Here is a 25,790-nt window from a genome sequence, read left to right on the forward strand (position 1 = left end):
CCTTATAGCTCTAAGTGGTCTTGTAGGAGGCCTTCAGATCAGAATTATAAAAGTACTATATAACAGATCTCTCTTTCTCTCTCTTTTTTATCTATTTAAGGAGGTTCCACACCCAATGTGGGACTTGAACTCATGACCCTGAGATCTACCAACTGAGCCAGCCAGGTGCCCCTATAATATGTCTCTCTTAAAAGACTTCAGTATCCTCAGGAGTGATATTAAAAATATTTTACAAAACATACAGAAATATAAATACAGAAATCAATACATACATCAAAAATTTAAATAACTCTTTTATTCTCTTAATAAACTAAACTATCAAAACTGCTTACCAAATGACATAAATTATAGTATAAATCACCCTAATAGTTTTCAAATCAATTGTTGATTTTTATTTTAAAAATTTTTTTAAAGATTTTATTTATTTATTTATGAGAGACACAAAGAGAGAGGCAGAGACACAGGTAGAGGGAGAAACAGGCTCCCCTCGGGGAGCCCGATGTGGGACTCGATCCCAGGACCCTGGGACCATGACCTAAGCCAAAAGCAGATGCTCAACCACTGAGCCACGCAGGTGCCCCTCAATTGTTGATTTTTAGATATTGTGGTGTGATCTTCTCTTTGATGCAGTTGTCACTAGCTACAAGATGTCCTAGTTCAAGCCATGATTTAATTTAGGAATATGTAAATTCCTCTATCAACTTCTCCATTAAATTGATAGTCATTAGGTACCTGGTACCGACAGGTTTGTTGCAGCTCGATTGAAAATCCCAGCCCAGCCCTTAGCCCCTGTGAAGCAGCAAGGAAACACTACCCGTGCTTCTTCCCCTGCTGCCACCACCCTCTGGTTCAAAGGCTATCAATACTCACTCTGACACTGTTCTAAAGCTCTGTTTTTGCCTCTGCAGCCATCCAGCCTGGTGGTCTCAATAACTTATACTATTTACTGAGCTAGAATAAAAACTTTAACAATTGCTACAATCTTAAAAATACACACCAACGGGCAGCCCAGGTGGCTCAGCGGTTTAGCGCCACCGTTAGCCCAGGGCATGATCCTGGAGACCCGGGATCGAGTCCCACATCAGCCTCCCAGCATGGAGCCTGTTTCTCCCTTTGCCCCTGTCTCTGCCTCTCTCTCTCTGTCTGTCTCTCATGAATAAATAAATAAAATCTTTAAAAATAAATAAATAAAATATATTTTTAAAAAATACATACTGGCTGAATTACTCCAAATGTATTGCTTCTTTGGTTTTTTTTTTTATGCACATAGTGGTTTCCTATTTCAACATGAGATTGTTCTGCTTTAACCTGAAGTCTTCTTTTTTTTCTTTTAAAGAATTTATTTATTTGTTTATTTATTTATTTATTTATTTCGCAGAGAGAGAGAGAGAGAGAGAGAGGAAGAAACACAGGCAGAGGGAGAAGCAGGCTTCATGCAGGGAGCCCAGTGTGGGACTCAATCCCAGGACTCCAGGATCATGCCCTGAGCCAAAGGCAGATGCCCAACCACTGAGCCACCCAGGCGTCCCATAACCTGAAGTCTTCTTGAGGGGTCCACTCAAGTCTCTACTTTCTTCCGGTGCCTACTTCCAGGTTTGGGAATCTCTTACTGAGAAACAGAGTTACTCTCCTCAGGGAAATAGCCTCTGAAATTCTCCTCACTGTGGCAGCAGTGGGGGTGGCAGTGAGAATCAAGGAACACAATGAGGAGTGAAATTAACTGGTTAAGTTTCCTCACCTCTTATTGCTCCAGGCAAGATTTCTCTCTCCTTCTCTCTCTCTCTCTCTCTCTGTCTTTCTCTCTCTTTGGTATAAGCACTTTTCCTCATTATTACTTTACCTACAACATTTATACACTGATGTGAAATTGTTTCATTGCTGACCCAGATTCTGGTTTTGAGTATTAAGTCTTTCCACACTCCCTATTTCTTCATATTTCACCAGAAGGATTATAAACTTATCTGAAATGGCAGAAATTCATTTTGCTTTCAATTTCTCATTCTGCGGTATGCTGCTGTAAAGCAGTACATAATGAGAAGTGAGAGAAACAACCTGGCCTGATGCCCAGCTGGGAGTAGAGCAATTCACCTAAAAAGGACTTGATGCTCCAAAAGCCAAAATCTGGGAAGAGGGTTGGAGGAGGGGGTGGGGAGATCTGGATATATTCCCACTGGTAGTAAGGAATTTGAAAGTGTATTCAGCCTGAGGTTGGGACCTCTGTCCAGCCTCTGTCAGCTTGATGCTTCATTATCTTTTCCATCTTCCCTAACCTCAGGACATTCAATTGAGGAGCAGGTGGAAAAAGCAACTGAGAAAGCAAGGCAATACCAAAAACGGTAGTAATTGGGGGGGGGGGAGTTAAAATATTTATGTCAATCAGGTTCATTGGCTGTCATGTGAGGGTCTGAGTAGACAGCCACATACCTGTAACTCGACATGCTGAACTTCACACCATCTTATCATGTCATCCCACCCTCAACTGTTTAGCATCCACCACTTAATCTACTCTCCTATGCTTCTTCCATGCACCGTACACTCTAATCATACCAAATTACTTTCTACTTTCCAAACATGCCACACTTTCAAGCCTCCAAGCCTTTGAACATGCTGGTCCCCTGCTTGGCATGTCCCTCCTCCACTCTTCTATACAGAAAACTCCCACAGTTTCTTCATGACTCAGGTCAAATGCAACCTTCTCTGTTATCTGCTCTGATGCCCCAGTCAGTATTAGTCACACTGTTCAAATCCTTCTTTTGTCACTTATCACAGTAGTAGTTAAGAGTACTTAACTACTGTGGTCAGAGAGACTTGAGTCTGAATTGTGGTGATGCAACTTATTCAGTGTGCCACTATGATAGCCAGCCTGCAAGACGGCCCCCAGTGGTCCCCACCTCCTGGCATTTACATCCTTATGTAGTCCCTTCCTACATTGTATCAGGGTTGGTCTATGGGACCAAGAGAAATGGTATGTCATTTGAGACATTATAAAAGACATTATGGCTTCCATCCTAGTCTCTCACTTCCTTCTTTCTCTCTTGGATTACTTGTGTTGGAGCAGGTTAGCTGCTGCTGTGGGCAGCCCTATGAAGAGGCCCACATGGCAAGGAACTAAGGTTTGCCAACAACCATGTAAGTAAACTTGGAAGAAAATCCTCCAGCCTGGAGTAGAGCCTCAGATGCCTATAGGCCCAGCTAACACTGTTGGGTTTTGTTTTTTGTTTTGTTTTGTTTTTAAGATTTATTTATTTATTTGAGAGAGGGAGAGTGCATCTGTGCACAAGCACATGAGAAGAGGGGCAAAGGGAAAGGGAGTGGAAGAGGGAAAGAATCCCAAGCAGACTCTGCACTAAGTGCAAAGCCCAACTCAGGGCTCAATCTCACAACCCATGAGATCACGACCTAAGCAGAAACCAAGAGTCAGATGCTCAACTGAGCCCCCCAGGCACCCCGCAGCTAACACTCTGACTGAATCCTTGTGAGAAACCCTATGCCAAAACTACCCAGCTAAGCTGCTTCTGGATTCCTCAACCACAGATACTGTGAGATAACAATGTGTTTTAAACTACTCAGTTTGGGGTCATTTGTACACAGCAATAGAAAACTAATACACTGGAGAAGGGATGGCAACAGGCTTGGATTTACTTATTTTTATTGTTTTGTTTTGTTTTTTAAGATTTTATTTATTCACGAGAGACATGCAGAGAGGCTGAGAAATAGGCAGAGGGAGGAGAAGCAGGCTCCATGCAGGAGCCTGACATGGGACTCAATCCTGGAACTCCAGGATCATATCCTGAGCCGAAGGCAGACACCCAACCGCTGAGCCATCCAGGCATCCCCAGCCTCGGATTTACAATAAGAAAAGCTGAGTTCAGGTCCAGACAATGGTGCTTAGTAACAGAATAACCCTGGACAAAGCAACTCAATCTCTAGAGTCTGTTTCCATACCTGGAAAATGAGAACTGAGACTATAATAATATACTACAAGGTAAATAGCACGTCCTAAAACTGGAACATAAGATAACCAAGCTACAAATAAAGTCTGTAGTAAAACAAATCTGATCCCTAAAGTGCTGAGGTTCAGAGATAGGCCTAAAACAAGCTGAAAACTTATCTAATTGGTGTTACAAAAAAAGCAGCTTTCATGGTGTTTGAATTAAAATAAAGAAGGGGGGGCGAGGAAGGGGCTGGGTGGCTCAGTTGGTTAAGCAGCTGCCTTCAGCTTAAGTCATGGTCCCAGGGTTCTGGGATCAAGCCCCGCATGGGGCTCCCCACTCAGCAAGGAGCCTACCTCTCCCTAGCCCCCACTCAAGCTCTCTCTCTCTCGCTCTCTCAAATAAATAAAATCTTTAAAAATAAATAAATAAAATAAGGAATCAGGCTTACTTCTAAACACCAGGAAAAAAAAAAAAAAGCTGCAAACAGAAAAATGCAAACTTGCAGAGTGCCTGGGCAGCTCAGTTGGTTAAGCATCTGCCTTTGGCTAAAGTCACAATCCCAGGGTCCTGGGATCAAGCCCCCATTGGGTTCCCTGCTCATTGGAGAGTCTGCTTGTCCCCCTCCCTCTGCCCCACCTCCCCAACTCATGCTCTCTCTCAAATAAATAAATAAAATCTTTTAAAAAGAAAAGAAAAATGCAAACTGCAACCTACTTACCTAAAAGTAAAATTTGTATTATTATTCCAGATCTAGGAAACCAAGACTATATGACATGACCTGCAAGCAGTCTAAAAAGCTGGAGGTCTACTCTATTCAGAGTAAAATCTTTTATACCTCCCCAGATCCCAGACCTACCACTGGAATGAGGCACATGGACACTGGTGTTTACCAAATTGCTCTCTTGCTGAAAAAAGGGGAAGTAGCAATTCTGTTATCATACTCAATTCAGATGCTTTCTGAGGTAAAAAGGTAATATATATATTTGGGATCATACTAATGGAGCACAGCTCTTCTTGGGCATTAAAGATAAGAATGCAGAAACAGCAAAGGAGAGAGAAAGCCTTAAGGCTTAAACTTTATTGAAATACGATGATTTTCAGTTGCCTCTAGTTATGATGGCTGTGAAGAATTTCGATAATCTGATCTCCTCAGGAGGCAGGAATCTCCCAGCCAGGCCACTATACATATAATTTGCCTACCTAGAATAATTCTGACTAGGCTGCTAGGCAATATAGGCTAACAACAGACAAGAAGCTCTATTTCTCAGGCCTTTCCCTATCTTCTAAATACTGCTGACTACTTTGATACCAAAGCCCAGGGGTGACTAAGTAGCTTGCTGGTATTCCACATCTTTGGATTACAGCAGTCACCCATAATCACTACTTCAGTGCATCAGCCCTGTTCTTGACGTAATGTGCCTAAAGTGATAATAAAGATATGTGCAGGGGATCCCTGGGTGGCTCAGCAGTTTGGCACCTGCCTTTGGCCCAGGGCGCGATCCTGGAGTCCCAGGATCGAGTCCCATGTCGGGCTCCCTGCATGGAGCCTGCTTCTCCCTCTGCCTGTGTCTCTGCCTCTCTTTCTGTCTATCATAAATAAATAAATAAATCTTTAAAAAAAAAAAAAAGATATGTGCAGAGTCTATTGTACTTTTTCCCTCTTCTGCAAAGATGTATAAACCCAGGCCATAAAATGCTCCCTGATACTTCTCCAAACACAAATGAGTTTTTCCTGAAGTATATACAGAATCTTGTGACTATAAATTCCTATCACTCAATTCTATAAAATAGATTTGTACACATTAAGTGAACCATGGTACTTACACATACAGATCCATAGGAAACTCCTTCATCATGTGTGTTACAATAAACTCTACCATCAGGTCTGAATGGGAAAAGGAGAACAATGAAGTCAATCAGAATGAAATGCATTCCTCGCCTTTGAGTTGGAAAGAAACCTCAGTATACCTTGCACTCATGCTGAATGGCAACCACTAATCACATCTTTATTCACATGGACTGAAATTTATTTTATGTAAGGTACTTGTTGCAACACTTTTCAACACCTGCCACTTGTAAAATAACAAGAAAATTAGCTCACTCTCCTGCTTCCAGAAGTATACCCTGACCTACCAATAAATTTAGGTACACAGATTTCATTGCACAGATAATTTGTACCATGACACTAATGCAAAATGCCAGAGGGAAATCATATTCTGAGAACTGAGTGATGAGGCAAACAAAGAAGAAATTATGTATCACATCCATGTAACCAAAGACTCCACTCTGAAGTTATGTCACTCTATCTCATCTCATGATCATGCTGTTTGACAGATATTGACTGAAATGGTCTATGGGACTCTGGCTCAATAGAGGCTTATTATATAGTCTTAATTGCTGTTTCTAAAATCAAGTAGATTTAGGAACTAGGGCTGACTATCCAAGTGAAATGGGATTAAGAGTTCAGATCATTCCCCTGAGGAAAATGAAGAATTCTGGGCAGACAATCACCTAAGACAAAACCACCTACTGTCAGCCCTGTCAGCCTCATCTCAGCTTAATTTATTCAGAGGAAATTTTGTATGTCCGAACCGTAAACTTTAAGCCTCCTGGCGAGCTGACACATCAATTTGGACCAAGAAGGGAATGAAGAATTTGGAATTTTGATCAGGAATAAGATACTTTATAAATTTAAATCATGTATCAGGCTTGGACTTAGCCATTTATGTCCCTGGAAAGATCTTTATCTTTAAACAAGAGAATTCTTTTTTTTTTCTTAAGATTTTATTTATTTATTCATAAGATACACAAAGAGAGAGGCAGAGACACAAGAAGAGGGAGGAGAAGCAGGCTCCATGCAGACAGCCCCATTCGGGACTTGATCCTGGGACTTTGAGATCACACCCTGAGAGCCAAAGGCAGATGCTCAACTGCTGAGCCACCCAGGTGTCCCAAGAGAACTCTTTAATTGAACATTCTATTCATTGGAGCTGCTTTACCAAACTGAACAATAAACATGGTTTCTTAGACCAGAGAAGAAACATAACTAGTACCTTCTCTGAGGGAGAAGCAAATCAACCAGGATCTATCCCTCCTCCTAATCATGAAAATCTGTCACTGGCTCAGAAAAATGCCAATTTTGATGAGACTCACCCAGTACTGCACACACCAAGGGACGGCAGGGAAGGTTCTTGTCTGCTGCCTTCTTCCTGTGTCTCATAGGCTTCACACAAAAAAGAAATGAAGTTAGTAGACATCTGAACTGGCATCCAAAGGCTCATCATCACATTTTTCATGCAAATAAAATCACTACTACAGAGATGCTACCTTTTCTTTCTTTTTCTAGTGATGAGGGTAGGGTGGGACAGGGAGGACTTGTTAAATGCTTCTCAATTATCAATGCAGGCCTGTGACAAAAACACAATTCACACCAAGACAACAGCTCCAAAGGGCACTGGGGCATACTAGAATGGGAAAGCTGTTGCTTTTACTTTGATTTTATCTATACAAGTGACATTACTAACAACAAAAGAAGTATATTGGTATTTTTCTTTGAAAAAATAATAAAAAGAAAAGAAGGTAACTGTGTAGAGGCAGCAACAGTAGCAGTTGCAAAAAAAAAAGTGAGTTCAAATATAAATCTCAACATGGTATTTTTAAATATATCTCCAAGTTTTAAGTAATTCCCTGGTATCTTCATATTCTATTTCCCCCGCTTCTCAGATAAATAAAACAGCATCTGGTCTTAACTAATCAAAGGTCATACTACATTTTGAAAACAAAAGGTTTAGGCCCATCTCCTAGTTGAAATCTACGTTACTGATACAATCTAATATTACTGCCATGGGAATATGGTTGTGGATCTTTCCATCCTGTCTTGAGTAGAGCTCTGTGACACGGAAAAAATCCCAACAACAGGCATGGGCCTGCTGAACAGCAGTTAAGCAAAAGCCCTTTAGTACAACATTCCACCCACATTTGTTCTAAATAGGATCAATTTCATCCTCCCCAATCCTGCCAACATACCAAAAATTTTCTCTAAGAAAAATCAAGAAACAAAAGTCACACCTACCATTCTGTGTAAGTTTACTCGAAAATTCATATTGTCATCATGCAAAAATGCATTGGCATACTGATCCTAAAAAAAGATATAGAGAAAAAGAAATGAGAGCCATACTTAGGAAACACGGTTTATCATCTATCATACTTGCTAAAAATCCTTGCATTTTAAGAACTACTTTCAAGGACCAGTTGGAGACCAAATAGGATGAGCCTAGAGTCTTAATGTCAAACCCTACTTAAGCCATGAGATTTTAATTGGGTATAATTTCCTAGTGTGTCTCTAACTGGTCAAAAATCTCTCAGCAAATTACAAACAATAAAAAATTAAGGCATAAGGACTTGAGGCAAATGCTGAGAAGAATCTGTTTTCCTATTTTCTCTTCCTTCCCATCTGCCCAAGGAGCCTACTCTGTGACAGCTTGAAGGTTTCATCAGGGCTGCAGGATACATGTGCAGACTCCATGATTAAGAAGAAAGGTCTGCACTCTGCCGGGAATGGGATTGGCACAGCAGGAAAAAAACAGCTACACAGGAAGCATGGCAGTAGGCAAGTCCCTGTCTATCTCTGGCTTTGCTGAAGACTGATGGAAAATCAAAAACCTCTCACCCATGGATCAGTAATATACATCCTGCAGCCCTTTCCCAACACCTTTTCTGAAGATCTGACATGCCTACAGACTCCAATTACTAGGAATTGTTACAATTTGTGAAAAACAACTTCTTTAAAGATTTTCTTAGAAAGAGTTTTTGAAAAGCAATTACAGCAGGCCCACTGCTAATAAGTAGCTCTTCTATAATCAGCTACCCATAACCTGGTGAAAAATAGGTCATCTTTTCACAACATAAAAAGGGAAAGACTGAGCAAGATCTTTACTCTATGTGAACCACCTTTACTATTTTTAAGACAAAAAAGATCAAAGCAAGGGATAGTAAAGGGGAAAGTTAAAGCAAAAATTTAGCTCTAAACTACCTCAAAACTCTGGTTTCTCTTCAGATCGCATAAACTGCCTCAAGTTCTGTCCATAATCAGGTATGGGCCTAGGTGATACCCTTGGGGCCCTGTGGTTTGTTTGTTTTTTCTTTTTTACACCCGTGTTGCCACCAGGTGAGCTCAGGCCTAATTCATCCAACCAAAGGAGCCTCCTTATAAAGCACATCTTATTCTTACCTTTGGGCTCTTTTCCGTCACCAAAGTGCAATAAGCCCAACTTTACTCCCTTTCCAGTTCCCCTCTTTACACTTTTCTACCCACTACGCCCCACAGGAAACTCGAGCTCCTTTTCTCATTTTGCTAAATGCAAAAGATCCAACATGAGCAGCTTTAAAGGGACAGGATTATTTTTCCTACAGAGGCTTAAATCTCTTATTTAAAACTCTGAAGAGCTCTGATCTTCCAGTTTGAAATCACCACAGATATCATAACATGATTTGTTATTAATTCATCCAGTAAATACTCATTGAGCCTCTACTGTGTGCTAGACACTAAGAATACACTGGTGAAGGAACAAAATACTTGCTATCAGAGCTTACATTCTAGTGGGAGGAGACAGACAATACAAAGAGGAAAGATTCTCTTTCCCAAGCTTTAGGAACCTAAAAATTAGGAACAGGAGATGAAGGACAGAAAAAAAGATAGCACTCTGTAAGAGACTAGCTAATATCAGAAGACTAGTGACACCTACCTCTGCAATACATGTAAGTATAATCAGACAGAGTTTGCCACTGTGAAGCCGGTGCTCATCTGTAAAGGAAAAAAAAACAAACCCTTCTCTCTGTATCATCCAAACCATGTTTCTATAGAGAATAAAGATGTGTATCATTAAAAAGAACATTTCTACTTTCCCCCTCACAACAAAAGTCCTGAATGAAAATCAAGGTTCTACTAGAGTAATTCTTGCTTTTCTACTAGGCAAAAGAATTCCTCAGAAGATTTTTTTCTAAAATATTCTGGCAGTCTGAAGGATAGCTAATCATCTTCCTGAGAATCTAATTATTATACTGGTTCCTACTATCATGGCCCAAATCAGAGCCATGCTTCTGTACCAACCCTTTGCTTCCAAATAGTCCAATCTATTCCCTTCCTCACCCCTTCCCATCCATCAGCTGTAAGCACAACCATCTATAGCAACGTCCCACAAAATCTAGATTGGTTTTTTAACTATTGACAGCAAACTAGCAGTGGAATCTGAAACAAATTAACTAAAAACCAAGGTCCAGTCTCTGTCTTTCCTTGTACTATACACACTACTTATGACCAGGAGAGCTGTGAACTCTTCATCGTATTTCTTTTCTTCCTGCCAAAGCTTTTCACTCTACAAATATTTACTTAGTACCTACCGTGTGGCAGGCACTGTGCTAAGCATTACAGATATAGCACTGAACTGAACCAAGGTCCCCGGTCTCCCAGAACTCACATTCTAGTTATCAAAAAAGAAGGTAGCCTCAGTAGCAGGGCTCTCAGCTCACACAAATGACCAAGAAAGAGCTACTCCATCACTGTCAATTACCAGAACTATCAAAGCTTATTTACTTTCCAGGATCTTTGTGGGTGAGGGGTGAAATGGAGACAAGAAGAAGGTCATACCAGCATATCCAAAATGGACAAATGGTTACGATGCTTCAAATTAGCTTTGACAGGACCCAAATTGAAGTCCATTCTGAGAGAAGACCTATTAACAGGTTACAGTGCTATGAAAGGAGCTAATAGAACTCACCCTGACATCAACCTGCCACTTCCTCAAAGATAAAATCAACTAAAACCCAACAATTAGAAGGCATAAAGGGGGTTATAGTTCAGAAATACACTCACCTCTCCTCACAGACAGGGCAAACAGAGTAATAATATAATACTTCCCTGACATTTCCCAGAGGTTGTATCAGTGCTCTAGGCAGCCAGAAGAGAAATGCCCCAAAACTAGATTCATAAGACTCTTCTACCTACCTCTGGCCACAGAGTTTCTCTGGCACTATCCTCCCTTTCCCCAAAAGCTGATAAACTCCTGTTAAAAAAAAAAAAAAAAAAAAAACCCGCAGCTATCTCTCCACTTCAAAAAAAAAAGTGTTTCTGAATACAAAAATGAGGCATATTTCATTATTAACTTTTTTTAATTCAGAAAAGCACAGGAGTGCCTGGGTGCCTCAGTCGGTTAAGCATCAGCCTTCAGCTCAGGTCATGATCCCAGAAATTCCCAGGGACTCCCTCCTCGGGGGGGGGGGTCTGCTTCTCTCTCTCCCCCTTTGCCACTCCCCAGTTTGTGCTCACTCTCTCTCAAATAAATAAAATCTTTAAAAAAAAGAGAAGTATAAAAAAAGGACAATAAAATTAAGATTTTGGTGAATCAACTTTAAAATGTATGTATAGGTATACGTATATTTTTAAAAATATTTTTGCCTAGGGTCTATTTTTTTAAAGATTTTATCTGTTTATTTGAGAAAGAGTGAGAGAGAGAGAGAGAGAGAGAGAGAGAGAGAGAGAGAGAGACAGTACACAAGCAGAAGAAGTGGCAGGCGGAGGGAGAGGGAGAAGCAGACTCCCCGCTGATCAGGGAGCCCCATGCAGGGCTCAATCCCAGGACCCCAGGATTATGACCTGAGCCAAAGGCAGATGCTTAACCAACTGAACCATCCAGCTCCCCCATCTAATGCCTATTTTATTTTTATTTTTTTTTTTTTTAAGATTTTATTTACTTATTCATGAGAAACACACAGAGAGAGGCAGAGACGCAGGCAGGCTCCTGCAGGGAGCCTGATGTGGGACTCGATCCCAGGTCTCCAGGATCATGCTCTGGGCCAAAGGCGGCACTAAAACCGCTGAGCCACCGGGCTGCCCCTCTAATGTCTATTTTAAAGTTGAGGAGATACTCCTCTAAGGTAACAACATCCAAGCCAGCAGAACCTCAGGGAAAAAAAAAAAAAAAAAGGCTTCAAAAGCAGAGCTAAATCAAAGAAATGACAAACAAAATTCTGCAGATTGAAGAAAAGACGAACAACTGGGTAGGGGACACACAGGTAGTTTCAATGGCATTAATATTTTTTCAGCTGAGCGGTAGGTTCACATGTTCATCTTATTATTATACTTTATAACTCATGTTATTTATTGTATTTACTGTAAGTTTTATAATTTAATATTTATATATATTACAAGTATCTTTTTATAGGTATCAAATGATAAATACATAACAAAGAAGAAAAAGCTAATAATATCTGGGATATGGGGACAGAGCAGAGCCAAGAAAAAGTTGCTTCTATTGCTCCTAAAATCAAAACGAGATCCTGTTAGGACATGCAGAAGGTCAGCGCAAGAGAGCTGGGCCAAGGTAGCTATTCAGTAGCCATTTTTTTCCTTCCCTTCCCACTCCCTCAGACGCACAGGAGCCATTATTGAAATTAATTCTTCATCTTACCTAATCTTACCCCTTGTCATATTTAGGCCCCCTGTTGGCAAAGGACTAACTCAGCCTGAGTTTAGAGAGACAGCCTGAGACTGCTCATACTATAATTAATCTGCCCTCAATTTTGCCTTCCATTTTAGAGCTTTATATAATCATTAAAGCTAAAGGTAAATTCCAAGGGCCTCCATTCACTGTGTTCTATCAAGCAAAGCTACAAGTTCACTTGTAGGTCACATGTATGCAATCTCTCTTCTGTGGTTGCTGTGACATTTCTAGAGAAAGAAAAAGGTTATCCTCCTCCATTAAGGAAAAGCAATGGTCTCAGAAAACACAGATACACAAGAGTTTTACTATCCTCTCCTGTCAGATCTCACTTGCCAAGTCTCAGAGGTTCATCATCTCTGTAGCTCTCAATGGACCAAGATATATATACTGGATAGAATCTGCTGGGTTTCCTCTCAATCTCTTCTCACACATAGTACAAATATTCTCTTTTCCTATCACCAATTAAAAGATCACAGGAAGATCATAAACCGATGAAGAGCAGAAAACCGGAGACAATAAACTAAAACTTTTCCAACAAGCAGTCCTCTCCAGCTTCCACTCTGCATCTCTGGATGGGTACTGACACTTCTGTTTTAAGTGTTAAGGAACACTATCCCTCTCAATCTCACCTCTTCCTACTGTACTTGGTACACCAGTCCACAAATTCTCACCACAAGCTGATGCTTCCAGTTCTTGTCCTCAAAAGGGAATTCCCTGAAGAGTGCTAATCCCCCCACTTCCCACACAAAAGACTTTGCATCTACTTACCAAAATCTGCTAAAATGACTTGCTAGTTTTTGTAGAGACCAATTTTTTTTCCTGTTCTATTTTTGAAGTACTCCCCCTCTAACTCCAGGTTTTCCCAACACCACCTAATTGCCATCTGGCAGTGAGACATCACTGTTTTCCAGTAATCAGGACCATCACCCCGTATGTAGGCCCCAAAGGTTCATCCTGTCAAAACTTCAAAGTATTTAATGCCACTTCTTGATTCTAGCTAAGTAGCTGCCTGCCACACCTCCTACTTCCTGAGCCCCGAAAGTAGCATGCCTTACCTTTGGTGTCCTGCATGACAATTGAGCTATACTTCAAGAAAGTTATCAGGAGATTGCTGGTCTGCACATCTGCATCCAGTGGGAGTTCCACAGAACTTATAACTGGAATAGAACAGATGAAATGCACTTAGCCTTATAACATATTCCAGCTAACATTTCTACTAAATAGCCAATTTTCTAGTAGGCAAGGTTATCACTAAATAAACTTTCTACAAAAGAGGGAGTACCAAGCACTTACCATAAAACCTTCAGCTACTGTTCCTAGACCTCTAGAGTCCTTCCTACTCCCAAGATTAAGGACAAGAAGAGCCAGTCTCCAGGAATAGTGCTTTTTTCCTAACCTCCTAAGAAGGGTCTATTGATTCCACTTCTAGCCTCAAGGAAACCAAGAGTGTTCAAGGCCCTTCTTATAGGCACTCTGATTTGTACCTAAGGGAAAGAACTGTATTGAATATAAATGAGCCTTGCTTTGATGAGTCTCCTGCTTAAAATAAGTGACAATTCATTCCTAATAAGGAGAAATCTTGCTCAGTTTTGAGAGAAAGACTTTGGGCTGGAAATAACCAAGATGAAATAGAAAAAAAATAAGGCAGAACTATATTCAAATTCTACTCCTTAATCCCTTCCCCACAAAAGGGAACCTAAAAAAAGATTACCAGACTGAAAACTGGTGGACATTACTGACTGGGAAAGCCTAGGAACTGAGTTTATATACCCAGCTGCTTGCTGTTTCCAATAGAAACTACGTCTTGTCCCCACTCTCTAAGCCACAGTCCTAATGAACAATGAAAGGCCAAACCAGGGCTCCTCTACACCCAACACGGGGCTTGAACTCACAACCCTGAGATCAAGAGTCACATGCTCCACTGACAGAGCCAGCCAGAAGCCCCCAGAACAGTCTTAATGTAGATTTTTCAAGCTTCTAAGACTTTAAATTAGACTTGTATCTTCTTAACGGTTTTTACACTAAGATATAGAAGCAAAAGGAAGCTAATGTTGGCTCAGACAAGCTAGAGAATCTACAGCTTTCTGCTCTGTTTTTACCTGTAGAAGACTCAGTTGAGTTTGGGATATTATTCATAATATGTATACAGAACCATAACAGTTCCCTCTGGAATTGTTACAATGTATGTGGAGAATATTTATTAACAAGGAGAAACATTTATATATAATGGTTTCATAACACACAACAAGAATGACAAAAAGCCTTATGATGGAGATCCCTGGGTGGCTCAGCAGTTTAGTGTCAGCCTTCAGCCCAGGGTGTGATCCTGGAGTCCCACATCAGGCTCCCTGCATGGAGCCTGCTTCTCCCTCTGCCTGTGTCTCTGCCTCTCTCTCTCTCTCATGAATAAATAAAATCTTTAAAAAAAAAAAAAAGCCTTATGAGGAGACATTAGCATGCCCAATCCTTGACTGTTTTCCCACAGGTCAGGCCCCCAAAACTAATAAAAGACCAATATATTTTTATGTTGCAATACTAAAAGGTCTTAATTCATGCTATGGGTTAATTATCTGAAACTATCATTTCAAACTCCAGCCTATTTTGAAGGTCACAGCCCATAATCATTCCTTTGTTAGAGGCATCTAACTGGTAAGTGGAACTTTTTTCCCACTCACACACACCAATAACTGGAAAACTGTCTTATATAATATGTAGAAATATAGAAGTATATGTATTTTTAGTTTACCAGAAAGTCCTCTCATGCCAAGGCTGAGTTGTCAAATGTCAAGTCTGAGCTGAGAACAAATGTTAAATCTAAACTGCTGGCTTTTAATGTCCACAATAGCCAAACTGTGGAAGGAGCCTCGGTGCCCATCGAAAGATGAATGGATAAAGAAGATGTGGTTTATGTATACAATGGAATATTACTCAGCCATTAGAAACAACAAATACCCACCATTTGCTTCAACGTGGATGGAACTGGAGGGTATTATGCTGAGTGAAGTAAGTCAATCGGAGAAGGACAAACAGTGTATGTTCTCACTTATTTGGGGAATATGAATAATAGTGAAGGGGAATATAAGGGAAGGGAGAAGAAATGTGTGGGAGATATCAGAAAGGGACACAGAACATAAAGACTTCTAACTCTGGGAAATGAACTAGGGGTGGTGGAAGGGAGGAGGGCGGGGGGTGGGGTGAATGGGTGACGGGCACGGAGGGGGACACTTGACGGGAGGAGCACTGGGTGTTATTCTGTATGTTGGTAAATTGAACACCAATAAAAATTAATTTATAAAAAAAAAAAAAAAAAAAATAAACTGCTGGCTTTTAAAAATAATGGCTTCAGTGACATACCTTTAAACATAACTGGGCCATTGAGTACCACTATACATAATTAAAAACCAAAACCTGAAAACAAGGTTATAATGTTTAGAATCCCTATAGAAAGGAAATGAACCAGGAGAGAAGAAAAAGAACAAAACAGACAAAATAGAATAAAATCCATCATAAATTAAATTCTCCTTCCTAAGAGTTATTCCTTGATCTTTGGCTTCACAATTCTTCCCAGCAGCCTCTGTCAAGGGAAATAGTCATTTGAAAGTGGGCTGACTCCATCTTCTCACTAGAAAAAAATAAAAGCTCACTGGTTGTAGGTAAGCAAGCACAAATCCTGCCATTGCATAATCTAGTGTGTGGGTGGAAGTGTTCACAATGAGCAGTTTGAAAGGCAGTTCTCTGAAGCATCCAAACCCCAACATCACATGAAACTCAGATATACAGATATATATATATATATATATATATATATATATATATGTGTGTATATATATATATACACACACACACATATATATATATGTTTTTTGATATCCATGGTAACCAGACAGGCTTTATCCTTAAAGAGAAATAACAGTATTTCTACTGGATTTTTCAGTGACCTGAAAAAGCAGAGACAAGTAGGTAACTCTTACTACTTGCTCCTCATTTAGTTTTTTTGGAATTTGGTTTTTAGTTCTAAACAGATACAATTTGCTACCATAGACTTGAATAGCAATGGCACCTGCCTGACACATTTTTGTACCAACATCACTTTTACTACCTTAAAACACTACTGCCACAGTGCTACTAAAATTTCAAGGAGAATAAGCTAATCAAAGAAGGTCATTTCACAGACAGTAGAGTCACAGAGAAAGGATCAAAGTTAGATTTCCTCTATTTATTTTTTTTTAAGATTTTATTTATTTATTCATGAGAGACATACAGAGAGAGGCAGAGACACAGGCAGAAGGAGAAGCAGGTCCCACACAGGGAGCCCGATGCGGGACTCAATCCCGGATCCCAGGATCACGCCCTGAGCCGAAGGCAGGCGCTCAACCGCTGAGCCACCCAGGCGTCCCTCCTCTATTTCTTTACCCAAAATTCAGTCAACATTTTAGGCAAAACCTCAAGTATTAACAAAGATTATTTTTAGGTTAATATACTCTATCAAACACACTCAGATGACACAAATATCATTGGGGAAAATTCATAATTTCTTTCCTGTTACCTTTTTCTTAAATTCCAGCCATAAAATTAATAAAGTAGAAATTCTGTCTGGGTGGGTGTGTTTTAGGAGAAGTCTTAAATACCCACCAAATTCTCAATTATAATACACTCAAAGTTCACTGTTTTCCCACTGGAAGTGCTGATAGATATGTAACAGTGAGTAAAATCCCAGGTTCACTTTCTCATCCATGTGCTCAACAAATATTTATTAAGTAGTGACCATGCCAGGCACTATGCTGGACAGGTAGTAGTGAGAAAACAGACATAGTCCTTGCCCTGACTCGTGTCCTGGATCTTTAGTCTCAACTCTCACTAACATGAAGTGAACCACTTATTTCTCTGGCCTCAATTTCCTCATTGGCCAATAGGATAACATAAAATAATTTTACTACCTTACATTTATTTCAGAGATATATTCATAAAATATCTCATCAGAGACTCACACCCCAAGAGTTTGGCAGGATAGGCATTACTGACCTCAGAGGTCCCTTTCAGATCTAGCACTCCATGATTCTACAACCATTCCCTGAGGACAAGTTAGAGTTATGTAGCTTCTTACACAGAGTAAAACACTTGACTATTTTTCCCAAAGCTTCCTTTGGAGTTTTAGAAGTCCTGAAGGACAGCACCTCAGATAATTTCTTAGCTGAAAGAATTAACAACTGTATTCTTTGTTCAACACAGCTATGCTCACCCTGAAAGATTCAAGATCATATTAATCAAGAAAACATGAGGTGGTGGGCTTACCATCAGAAGAGGGCGGTGTGGTCCCAAGTGGTGTGGCTGGGGTTGTTGGAGCAGGACTGACAGGGGTTGTCACCAAGCCCATCTCTGGATGACTCTGAAAGAAAACAGAAGCAGGCAAGAAACGACATAACCCAGTTCTGAGTATCCTTTCCATAATATCCTTTCTGGGATTCCTGGCCTTATCATAATTAGATGGAATGTCCACTGAGGAGGGACCACTTCTTTTTTTTTTTTTTAATTTTTATTTATTTATGATAGTCACAGAGAGAGAGAGAGAGAGAGAGAGAGAGAGAGAGAGAGAGAGAGGCAGAGACATAGGCAGATGGAGAAGCAGGCTCCATGCACCGGGAGCCCGACGTGGGATTCGATCCCGGGTCTCCAGGATCGCGCCCTGGGCCAAAGACAGGCGCTAAACCGCTGCGCCACCCAGGGATCCTGAGGAGGGACCATTTCTATGTTGAGTTCCCTTGAGAACCTGATTACTGTGGATGTTTACTAAACTCTAATAAGAAGCTCTGTGGACTAAACTAAGTTTTCTAAACTAAGTTTCCATTACATAAGTTTTTCTGAAGAATCATGCAAATAAAAAACTGGGGTAAACAAATACATGAGATTATTCTACCAATAAAAAGGGCATCTGCAGGCAACCCGGGTGGCTCAGCGGTTTGGCGCCGCCTTCAGCCCAGGGCCGGATCCTGGAAACCCGGGATCGAGTCCCACATCAAGCTCCCTGTATGGAGCCTGCTTCTCCCTCTGCCTGTGTCTCTGCCTCTCTCTATCTCATGAATAAATAAACAAAATCTTTAAAAAAAAAAAAAAAAGGGCATCTGCAGTCCTACCTGAACCTGGGTAAAAACTACCCTCATCAGATCAACCTAAAACACATCTATAGACTGTTCTGATGACTACACAATTGACCAGTAAGTGCAGGCGGGGCAAGTGGATGAGAAGTGCTATAAAAAGAGCTATGCAGGGATCCCTGGGTGGCGCAGCGGTTTGGCGCCTGCCTTTGGCCCAGGGCGCGATCCTGGAGACCCGGGATCGAATCCCACGTCGGGCTCCCGGTGCATGGAGCCTGCTTCTCCCTCTGCCTGTGTCTCTGCCTCTCTCTCTCTCTGTGTGACTATCATAAAATAAAAATAAAAAAAAATTAAAAAAAAAAAAAAAAAAAAAGAGCTATGCAGACAGCAGCCTCCCTGTTCTACAACCAACAAGAGTGGTGGAAGCAGACATATGGGGAAAACATCCACTGGGACCAAAACAGACAACTCCTCTGCCCCTGACCTTCCTTAGCCTTCTCTGTCATATCAGCTCTTAAGAATTAACCTGAGTGCAGGGCGCCTGGGTAGCTCCATTGATTAAGCGTCTGCCTTCAGCTTGGGTCACAATCTCAGGGTCCTGGGATTGAGCCCCACATCGGGCTCCCTTGCTTAGTGGGGAGTATGCTTCTCCCTCTCCTTCTCCCCCCCCCACTCATATTTGCTCTTGATCTCTCAAATAAAATCTTAAAAAAAAAAATTAGGCAGAGTGGTGGCTACTCCCTTGTTTTCCCCAATAACTTTTTCACTCTTTACCTCCCTCACCCTTCCTTTAATATCAGTTACAGAATCCAGAGAGCAGACAAGTATAATGAGAATAGTGGATAAAATCTCTCATGTTCTCAGTTTTGATAAATAATAAGCGTCTTCGTAGGCAGACCCTAAACCAGCATACTTCTTTTTAAGAATGACCTCATTTTGGGGGCAGCCCTGGTGGCCCAGCAGTTTAGCGCTGTCTTCAGCCCAGGGTGTGATCCTGGGGACCTGGGATTGAGTCCCATGTCTGGCTCCCTGCGTGAAGCCTGCTTCTCCCTCTGCCTGTGTCTCCACCTCTCTCTCTGTGTCTCTCATGAATAAATAAATAAAATCTTTAAAAAAAAAAAAAAGAAGAATGACCCCATTTTGGTTAAAACTCAGTGATTCTGGGATGCCTGGTGGCTCAGCAGTTGAGCATCTGCCTTCGGCTCAGGGTGTGATCCTGGAGTTCCAAGATCGAGTCCCACATCGGGCTCCCTACATGGAGCCTGCTCCTCCCTCTGCCTATGTCTCTGCCTCTTTCTGTGTCTCTCATGAATAAATAAATAAAATCTTTAAAAAAATGAAACAAAACAAAAAAACCCTCAGTGATTCCATACACATCTGCCCTTTGAGAAAAAAGCATAAGCAAGTGTCCTTTTAAAAGAAACCTACATACATATTTTAAAACTCTGACTTTAAAATGAAAACACTTGGGATCCCTGGGTGGCGCAGCGGTTTGGCGCCTGCCTTTGGCCCAGGGCGCGATCCTGGAGACCCGGGATCGAATCCCACGTCAGGCTCCCGGTGCATGGAGCCTGCTTCTCCCTCTGCCTGTGTCTCTGCCTCTCTCTCTCTCTCTCTCTCTCTCTCTGTATGACTATCGTAAATAAATACAAAAAAAAAATGAAAACACTTTATCAATTTTTAAAGACGGCTTTCATGGACAGCACTTGAGTTCTCCGCCTGTGTTAGTCCCATTCTCTACCAACTATGGAGTTTATCCTAAGCTGGGCAAGTGACCCAGCACTCAGTATTCTAGACTTTCTGCTTTCAATATTTGTAAACCATTTTTTGTTGTTGTTAACAGCTAGCTTTATGCTAGACAAGATACTTTTTACTTTTCTTCTGTGGAAATTATAATTTCACAGAAATTATTTCTATGAAATAATAAGACAAGTGATTTTGCCTATTTTATCTCTAGTTGTAATTCTACAATGGTTTTGAAAGCAGAAAGCCTAATACAAAAATCCACATAGGCAGATAATACCAAGGGATGGCCTCTACTTAAAATGAAGTAATCTCTACTCATCTGGGCTAAGAGAATCAGGAAACTGGTCAAAAGATTTAGTAAACTAGTCAAAGCCATTAACTTTTGCACGTTATCAGACCCACTCCAACTCCAGATGGAAATATACATATTTGAGGACAGCCTGACGCAAAGACAACTGATGCACCTCTGTCACTACCACTTACCAGTACAAAGCAAGGTTTAAATAGGCACAGCCAGATAGGCTTTACAATGGAGTAGATCTGTATGAAATTCAGGGAAAAAAAGGATTGGAGATTTTAATATAACCAACCTGGGCTAACACTGTGATGAAGTTACGATTTAAATGAACAGCTTCATAAAGTGCCAGAAGGATAGCCTCATTGGTTCTAAAGAAAAAAAAAAAAAAAAAGAAAAGAACAAATTGGAGAGGCTCTTAAAGTGGAAGAGTTAAAACAGTATGACCATCAAGATGCAATTTCACCCCAGCTCCTCATTATCAATCCCTCTGCGCTTCTAGTGTTCCCTTTATTTCATCATTGTGTTTATATAAAGAGGAGTCAGGGCCTTAACTTTAATTCTTTAGGACTAGTTCTTATCTACTTCATTTCCCTATTTTCCCTCTCACTTTTCCACCCCAATCCAGTTAAATCCTTAACTGGCTCAGACACCCAGCCCTCTTTCATTTCATTTCAGAGAGGGCTGGGAACCATTTATCAGCTTCTTAGGGCTCAACAGACATGACCACAGTAGTGGTTTCTAAGGGTCCATTATCGTTTAAAGCCCAAGAAACATTTGATAAATCACCATAAAAGTTTGAATCTGTAAAAGATTAGCAAGAGGTAATGTTTCCCTCTCATATCCAGCCAGAGAACCCACACTAAAGTTCAAGTCACCGCACAAAAGAATGTCAGGCACTTACTGCACTGAGATTTTTTCATGGGCATCTGCTATGAACATGCTGCCTACCTGTGGAAGAAAAGAGGAATTGCATACTTATAGCAGGGGAATGTGAGAGGAGCTCTGTGCCAGGAAGCCTTTAGTCAGTGAAAAAAATAAGCTGTGTGCAGGCTGAGGGAACTTGGAACTTTGGCCCACCCATCATACAGCCCACTTTCAAGATCTTCAAAGACTCACAAGTAATTAAAGGAAATAATGAGAACTCTACTAATCTGTCTTTCCTTAAAGGGCCTTAAAGAAGAAACATCAGGACTTTTGTCCAGCTCTCTTTTTCAATGTGTTAGTAACCACTAACAGCAAATAAATGTTAATCTAGACCTCCTCATTACTCTGCATCTTTGCTGAAAGTTGCTTATTTCAAGTCAGAAACCCATGAAGAAAACCACAGAAAGCACACTGATTTCATCCAACGTAAGACTGTCTTTGGGGGAATATTTGAGTTTCAGACCAGAAATGTCTACGTGAGACCTTTTAGATCACAAAATCTTTAGTTTATGTCATAGGCAGGTCAGTCAAATAAGCAAATGGAGTAGGCTGCCTCCAATATGTGTGATATCAGAGGCACAAAGATGCCCATACCTGGAAAGGTAAAAATATCTTTCCATCTGCCTACTGATGCCCCAAACTATGCAGCTGGAACCTCCTTGTTAATACAAAACTTCTTCTTCCTGGCCAAGAGGAAAGGATCCCTGGGGGCAGTATAATTATATCTAATTTATTTAACCAAATACCAACATAGCATTCATATGGCTCTGACCTCTGAGAGACTTTACTCATTTATGCTTCAGAGTTAAAAAGCTTATCAAATCCTTTTCTCAGAGTAAGCTCTGCGAAAGAAAGGAAGAAGACATAGGCATTGGGGAGGATAATTGTCTTTCTGGGGGGTAGAGGGATGGCTGTTTTTCGCAATGAACTCAAAAACTGTCTTGCCCTATAGCTGATTACTTGAATACTAATGTCCAAGAAAAAAAGACTTTCTGAATTTGCCTAGATTCTAAAAACTATTAGCTTTATCTCTTAAAAATTAGTCCCAGGTTACCTGGCCCAAAATGCCTACTGTGTCAGGGTGAGAAACCTTGTTCAGGAGTCTTGCAAACTGGATCAATAACTTTCCTAAACTACAGACCTCTCAGTCCATTAAATCTTTAGAGGAGTGGCTCAAATCTATTGCATCAATCACTAGACCACAGGACCAGCTATGAGGAACCAGGTGGCCAGTGTCTGCTGTCAACCAAGAACTTAGAGGTATGCTCAGATCTAAACTGTTGTTTTCAATATTCTGCAGGATCAGTCCTCAAACATAGCCAGCTCTTCAGGAGACAAAAGTGTGGTTTAACATGTACCCTTTTTTAGCCTTTAAAAAACTGAATTAATTAATTTGAAAAACTCAGTCCCAGAGCAATCAAAGCTCTCTTTTCCCCATCTCACTTGGGTTTGGAAATCAATATAAGAAATACAGCTTTAAAAAAAAGAAAAATCTTCTCTGAGATACTCTCTCCTCATCATGCCATCATCTCAAACATTTGAACTTCTGAGTCCAAATTTGTCTACCCCTGCAGACCGCTTACATTCCTGAGCAGGACAGAAATAACAAGTTGGACTTACCATATTTGTTAAAGCAGAGAAAAAACCACTCTGGTGTTCTTCTTCCTTGTCTTTATACTGCCTGAACAAAAATAACTAAATTCAACTTCAGTATTATTTATCAAGTATATCTTTGTCCATGGCACTCTAGGTAATCAGGGCAAGGCACTCATAGAATTCACTGGCTCCAGAAAACAAAAGTACTATGACAATCTAGCCAGCCACTGCAGTTTCCCCTGCAAACTAAGAGGCATGCATCTGCTCTTGAGGCAGCGTGTATCAAAATGCCTGGCTACTTTGGGAGAGATTCAGAAAGTAAGCTGCAAACGTGTGAAACTGCTCTAACATATGGCTGATCCAGTTATTTCCCAAACAGACTATTACTTGAAAAGTGTAACAGTGAAATTACTTTAAGGCTGTAACATTGAAAACCTTGTTTGTTTTTGAAGGAAGAGGAGGGAAATCTGTGAGCTGAACTATTTGTGGAGATGGGGCAGATTTGAAATTCCACATCCAATTGTGTGTGAGCAAAGTCTGGAGAGGAGCAAGCAAGATACTGCCTGGCCCTTGCCAGGATTGGGAAAAATTCTGGTTTCCATTCACTGTATACCAGATACCTTTCTCATTCAAAGCAAGAAGGAAAGCAAGCATCAATGAAGAGAGCCCCCAGAAAAGACAGGGACACTGGGAAGTTGCAGTTGATCCCTGATGAAAAAGAAGCATCCATCAAACTAGGGCTAATTCAGTATGTTTTTCTCTTTCTGTTTAATCTTTTAAGTGTACAAAATGTGGTGCTTTGCAACCTTTTCTACATAGAAAATTATATTTGTAGGATACATGGGGCTAAATGAAGAGGCTGCTTGTGGTTGAAAAACTAGTTAAAATGTTCTGCAATAAAATACCAAAGGTTGCAAAAGAATGTACCTAATAGCTTAAAGAAAAGATGGACACAAACCTAGTGGCTACTTTTCCCCTGGTATCAGACACAATCCCTGCTAAAACCATCAAGCTGAGCTAGAGCAAACACGTCTGCCAGAAGCTAAACCTAAAATATTCTTCTAGAATAGGTAAGGGAAGTTCGCCCAAGCACAAGAGCCAAATCTGTTTTCTACTCAACCAATTCAAATGAAAATGAGACCCTTCTCTTCTGGAGCAGTGGACTCACCTGTTGTACTCAGATAAAGCCTGAGCAATCACAAGCCCCATTCCCTAGGAAGAAAAAAGACAGCACAGGTGAAATAAGGGGATGGTGGCAATGCCAGGCCAGGGAAAACACTAATTACAGCCCCAGTGTCCAGATTTTCCTGATTTAACTATCTTAATGTTACTCAATAGAGTAATAAGAAAGAGGGGTGAAATGGACCAGCCCAGGTCACTGACAATTTCACTGGGATCATTTTTACCTCAAAAGAGAAAACTAAGTTAGAATCGTCAAACAAAAAGCTCTCACATGTCTCTTAAACAGTCACAGTAAGAGTGACAATGAGTCTCACACTAAATGAAGGTGCATAGAGACAAATCACTCTTTCAGGCAATGGGAAAACAGGAAGGTAACAGGAAGAAGCAATAAATGTTAAAGTAACTTATCAACCTTCCCTTCAGAACCTGCTAAATATGACACAAAGATCAATTAAGGCCAGAAGAATGAATCATGTATGCTTTTTTTTCATAAGGGAAATTAGAAGCATGAAGAAGGCAAGATGCCAGACACCTGGTCATTGTCTTCCTCCCTTACTCAGAGATCAGATATTTCCCAAACTTTCTAGGACATATGTAGCAGATATATAGATCATCTTCCATGTTCCAGCTTCACTATGTCAGGCTGTAAATGCCATCTGGATAGCTCTACAAGAAGGGATCTCCCATTAGTTTATCATCTAGTTTGTTTTGTTGGTTTGGTTTTGTTTTTAATTTCTGCTTTATTGAGGTATAACTGACATAAAATTGTAAGATATTTAAAGTGTACATCATGCTGATACATCATCTATGCCTATTTCTATTCTTGGGAATATAACTCACTGAATCTGCAGGATCATCAACCTCAGCACACTATAATACGAAATATAACCAAACATTTCATCATGATTAAACAACAAATGTCCCCTCAAACCTTCCTTCCATGACAAGAAGATAAAAGACAACAAGGCGGTCACAATGATAGTCAAACAAAATATCAATTCCCTCTTTATAGTCAGATGAAATTAATACAATAGCTCTCTGCTCTCTGTTCTTAAATATCCACTGAAAGGCCAGTAATTAAAACAAGTCAGCAATCAAAACAATACACAAGGATCTATATACTCACATTAAGTGTAGCTTCATCATCCACGATAGACAGCTTCACAATATAAGGATTCACAGACTGTTCAACAAGAGACTCAAGGTAAGTGTGACTTAGTTAAGAAACTATAAGCTATTTTAAAAAGTTGTAACAAAAATGCTTCTAGAAGACCCTCTCTCTGAGGTGATGCTCCTAATCCCCACATCCAACCCATCCTGCCTAGTAACTCCCTCCATTTCCAGTAAATCTCTCAATCACCAAACACACACACACTCCAGTTCTGTTCTACCTCCATTTTCCTCTAGGCTGTATCAGCCCAGGCCTGTGTCTGCTACTTCTCCCATCTTTCCATTTATTTCTAAGAAGTGAACACTCCACAAAACTCACTTTGTCCTATCCTGCCAATAATCTGAGTCC

At 40.6% G+C, this 25,790-nt stretch overlaps 1 protein-coding gene across 3 annotated transcripts in view; it reads right to left on the reverse strand.

Moving 5' to 3' along the window:
* Positions 1-25,790, reverse strand: part of ARMH3 (armadillo like helical domain containing 3) — a 187,387-nt gene that overhangs the window by 126,368 nt on the left and 35,229 nt on the right. For all 3 annotated transcript variants that reach the window (XR_008661181.1, XR_008661180.1, XM_055300034.1), the window contains exons 9-19: positions 25,398-25,454; positions 24,258-24,301; positions 23,114-23,174; positions 21,471-21,517; positions 20,862-20,937; positions 17,726-17,819; positions 13,489-13,590; positions 9,680-9,738; positions 8,008-8,073; positions 7,089-7,158; positions 5,760-5,820 (exon numbers count right to left, since the gene is read on the reverse strand). Coding sequence is in view for 1 of the 3 variants with exons in the window: in XM_055300034.1 (XP_055156009.1) it covers positions 5,760-5,820; positions 7,089-7,158; positions 8,008-8,073; positions 9,680-9,738; positions 13,489-13,590; positions 17,726-17,819; positions 20,862-20,937; positions 21,471-21,517; positions 23,114-23,174; positions 24,258-24,301; positions 25,398-25,454 (737 nt within the window). In the remaining 2 variants the exon portion in view is untranslated. The remainder of the gene's footprint in view (positions 1-5,759; positions 5,821-7,088; positions 7,159-8,007; positions 8,074-9,679; positions 9,739-13,488; positions 13,591-17,725; positions 17,820-20,861; positions 20,938-21,470; positions 21,518-23,113; positions 23,175-24,257; positions 24,302-25,397; positions 25,455-25,790) is intronic.

Source organism: Nyctereutes procyonoides, unplaced genomic scaffold, assembly GCF_905146905.1.
Source record: "Nyctereutes procyonoides isolate TBG_1078 unplaced genomic scaffold, NYPRO_anot_genome, whole genome shotgun sequence".
NCBI classification, from domain to species: Eukaryota; Metazoa; Chordata; class Mammalia; order Carnivora; family Canidae; genus Nyctereutes; species Nyctereutes procyonoides.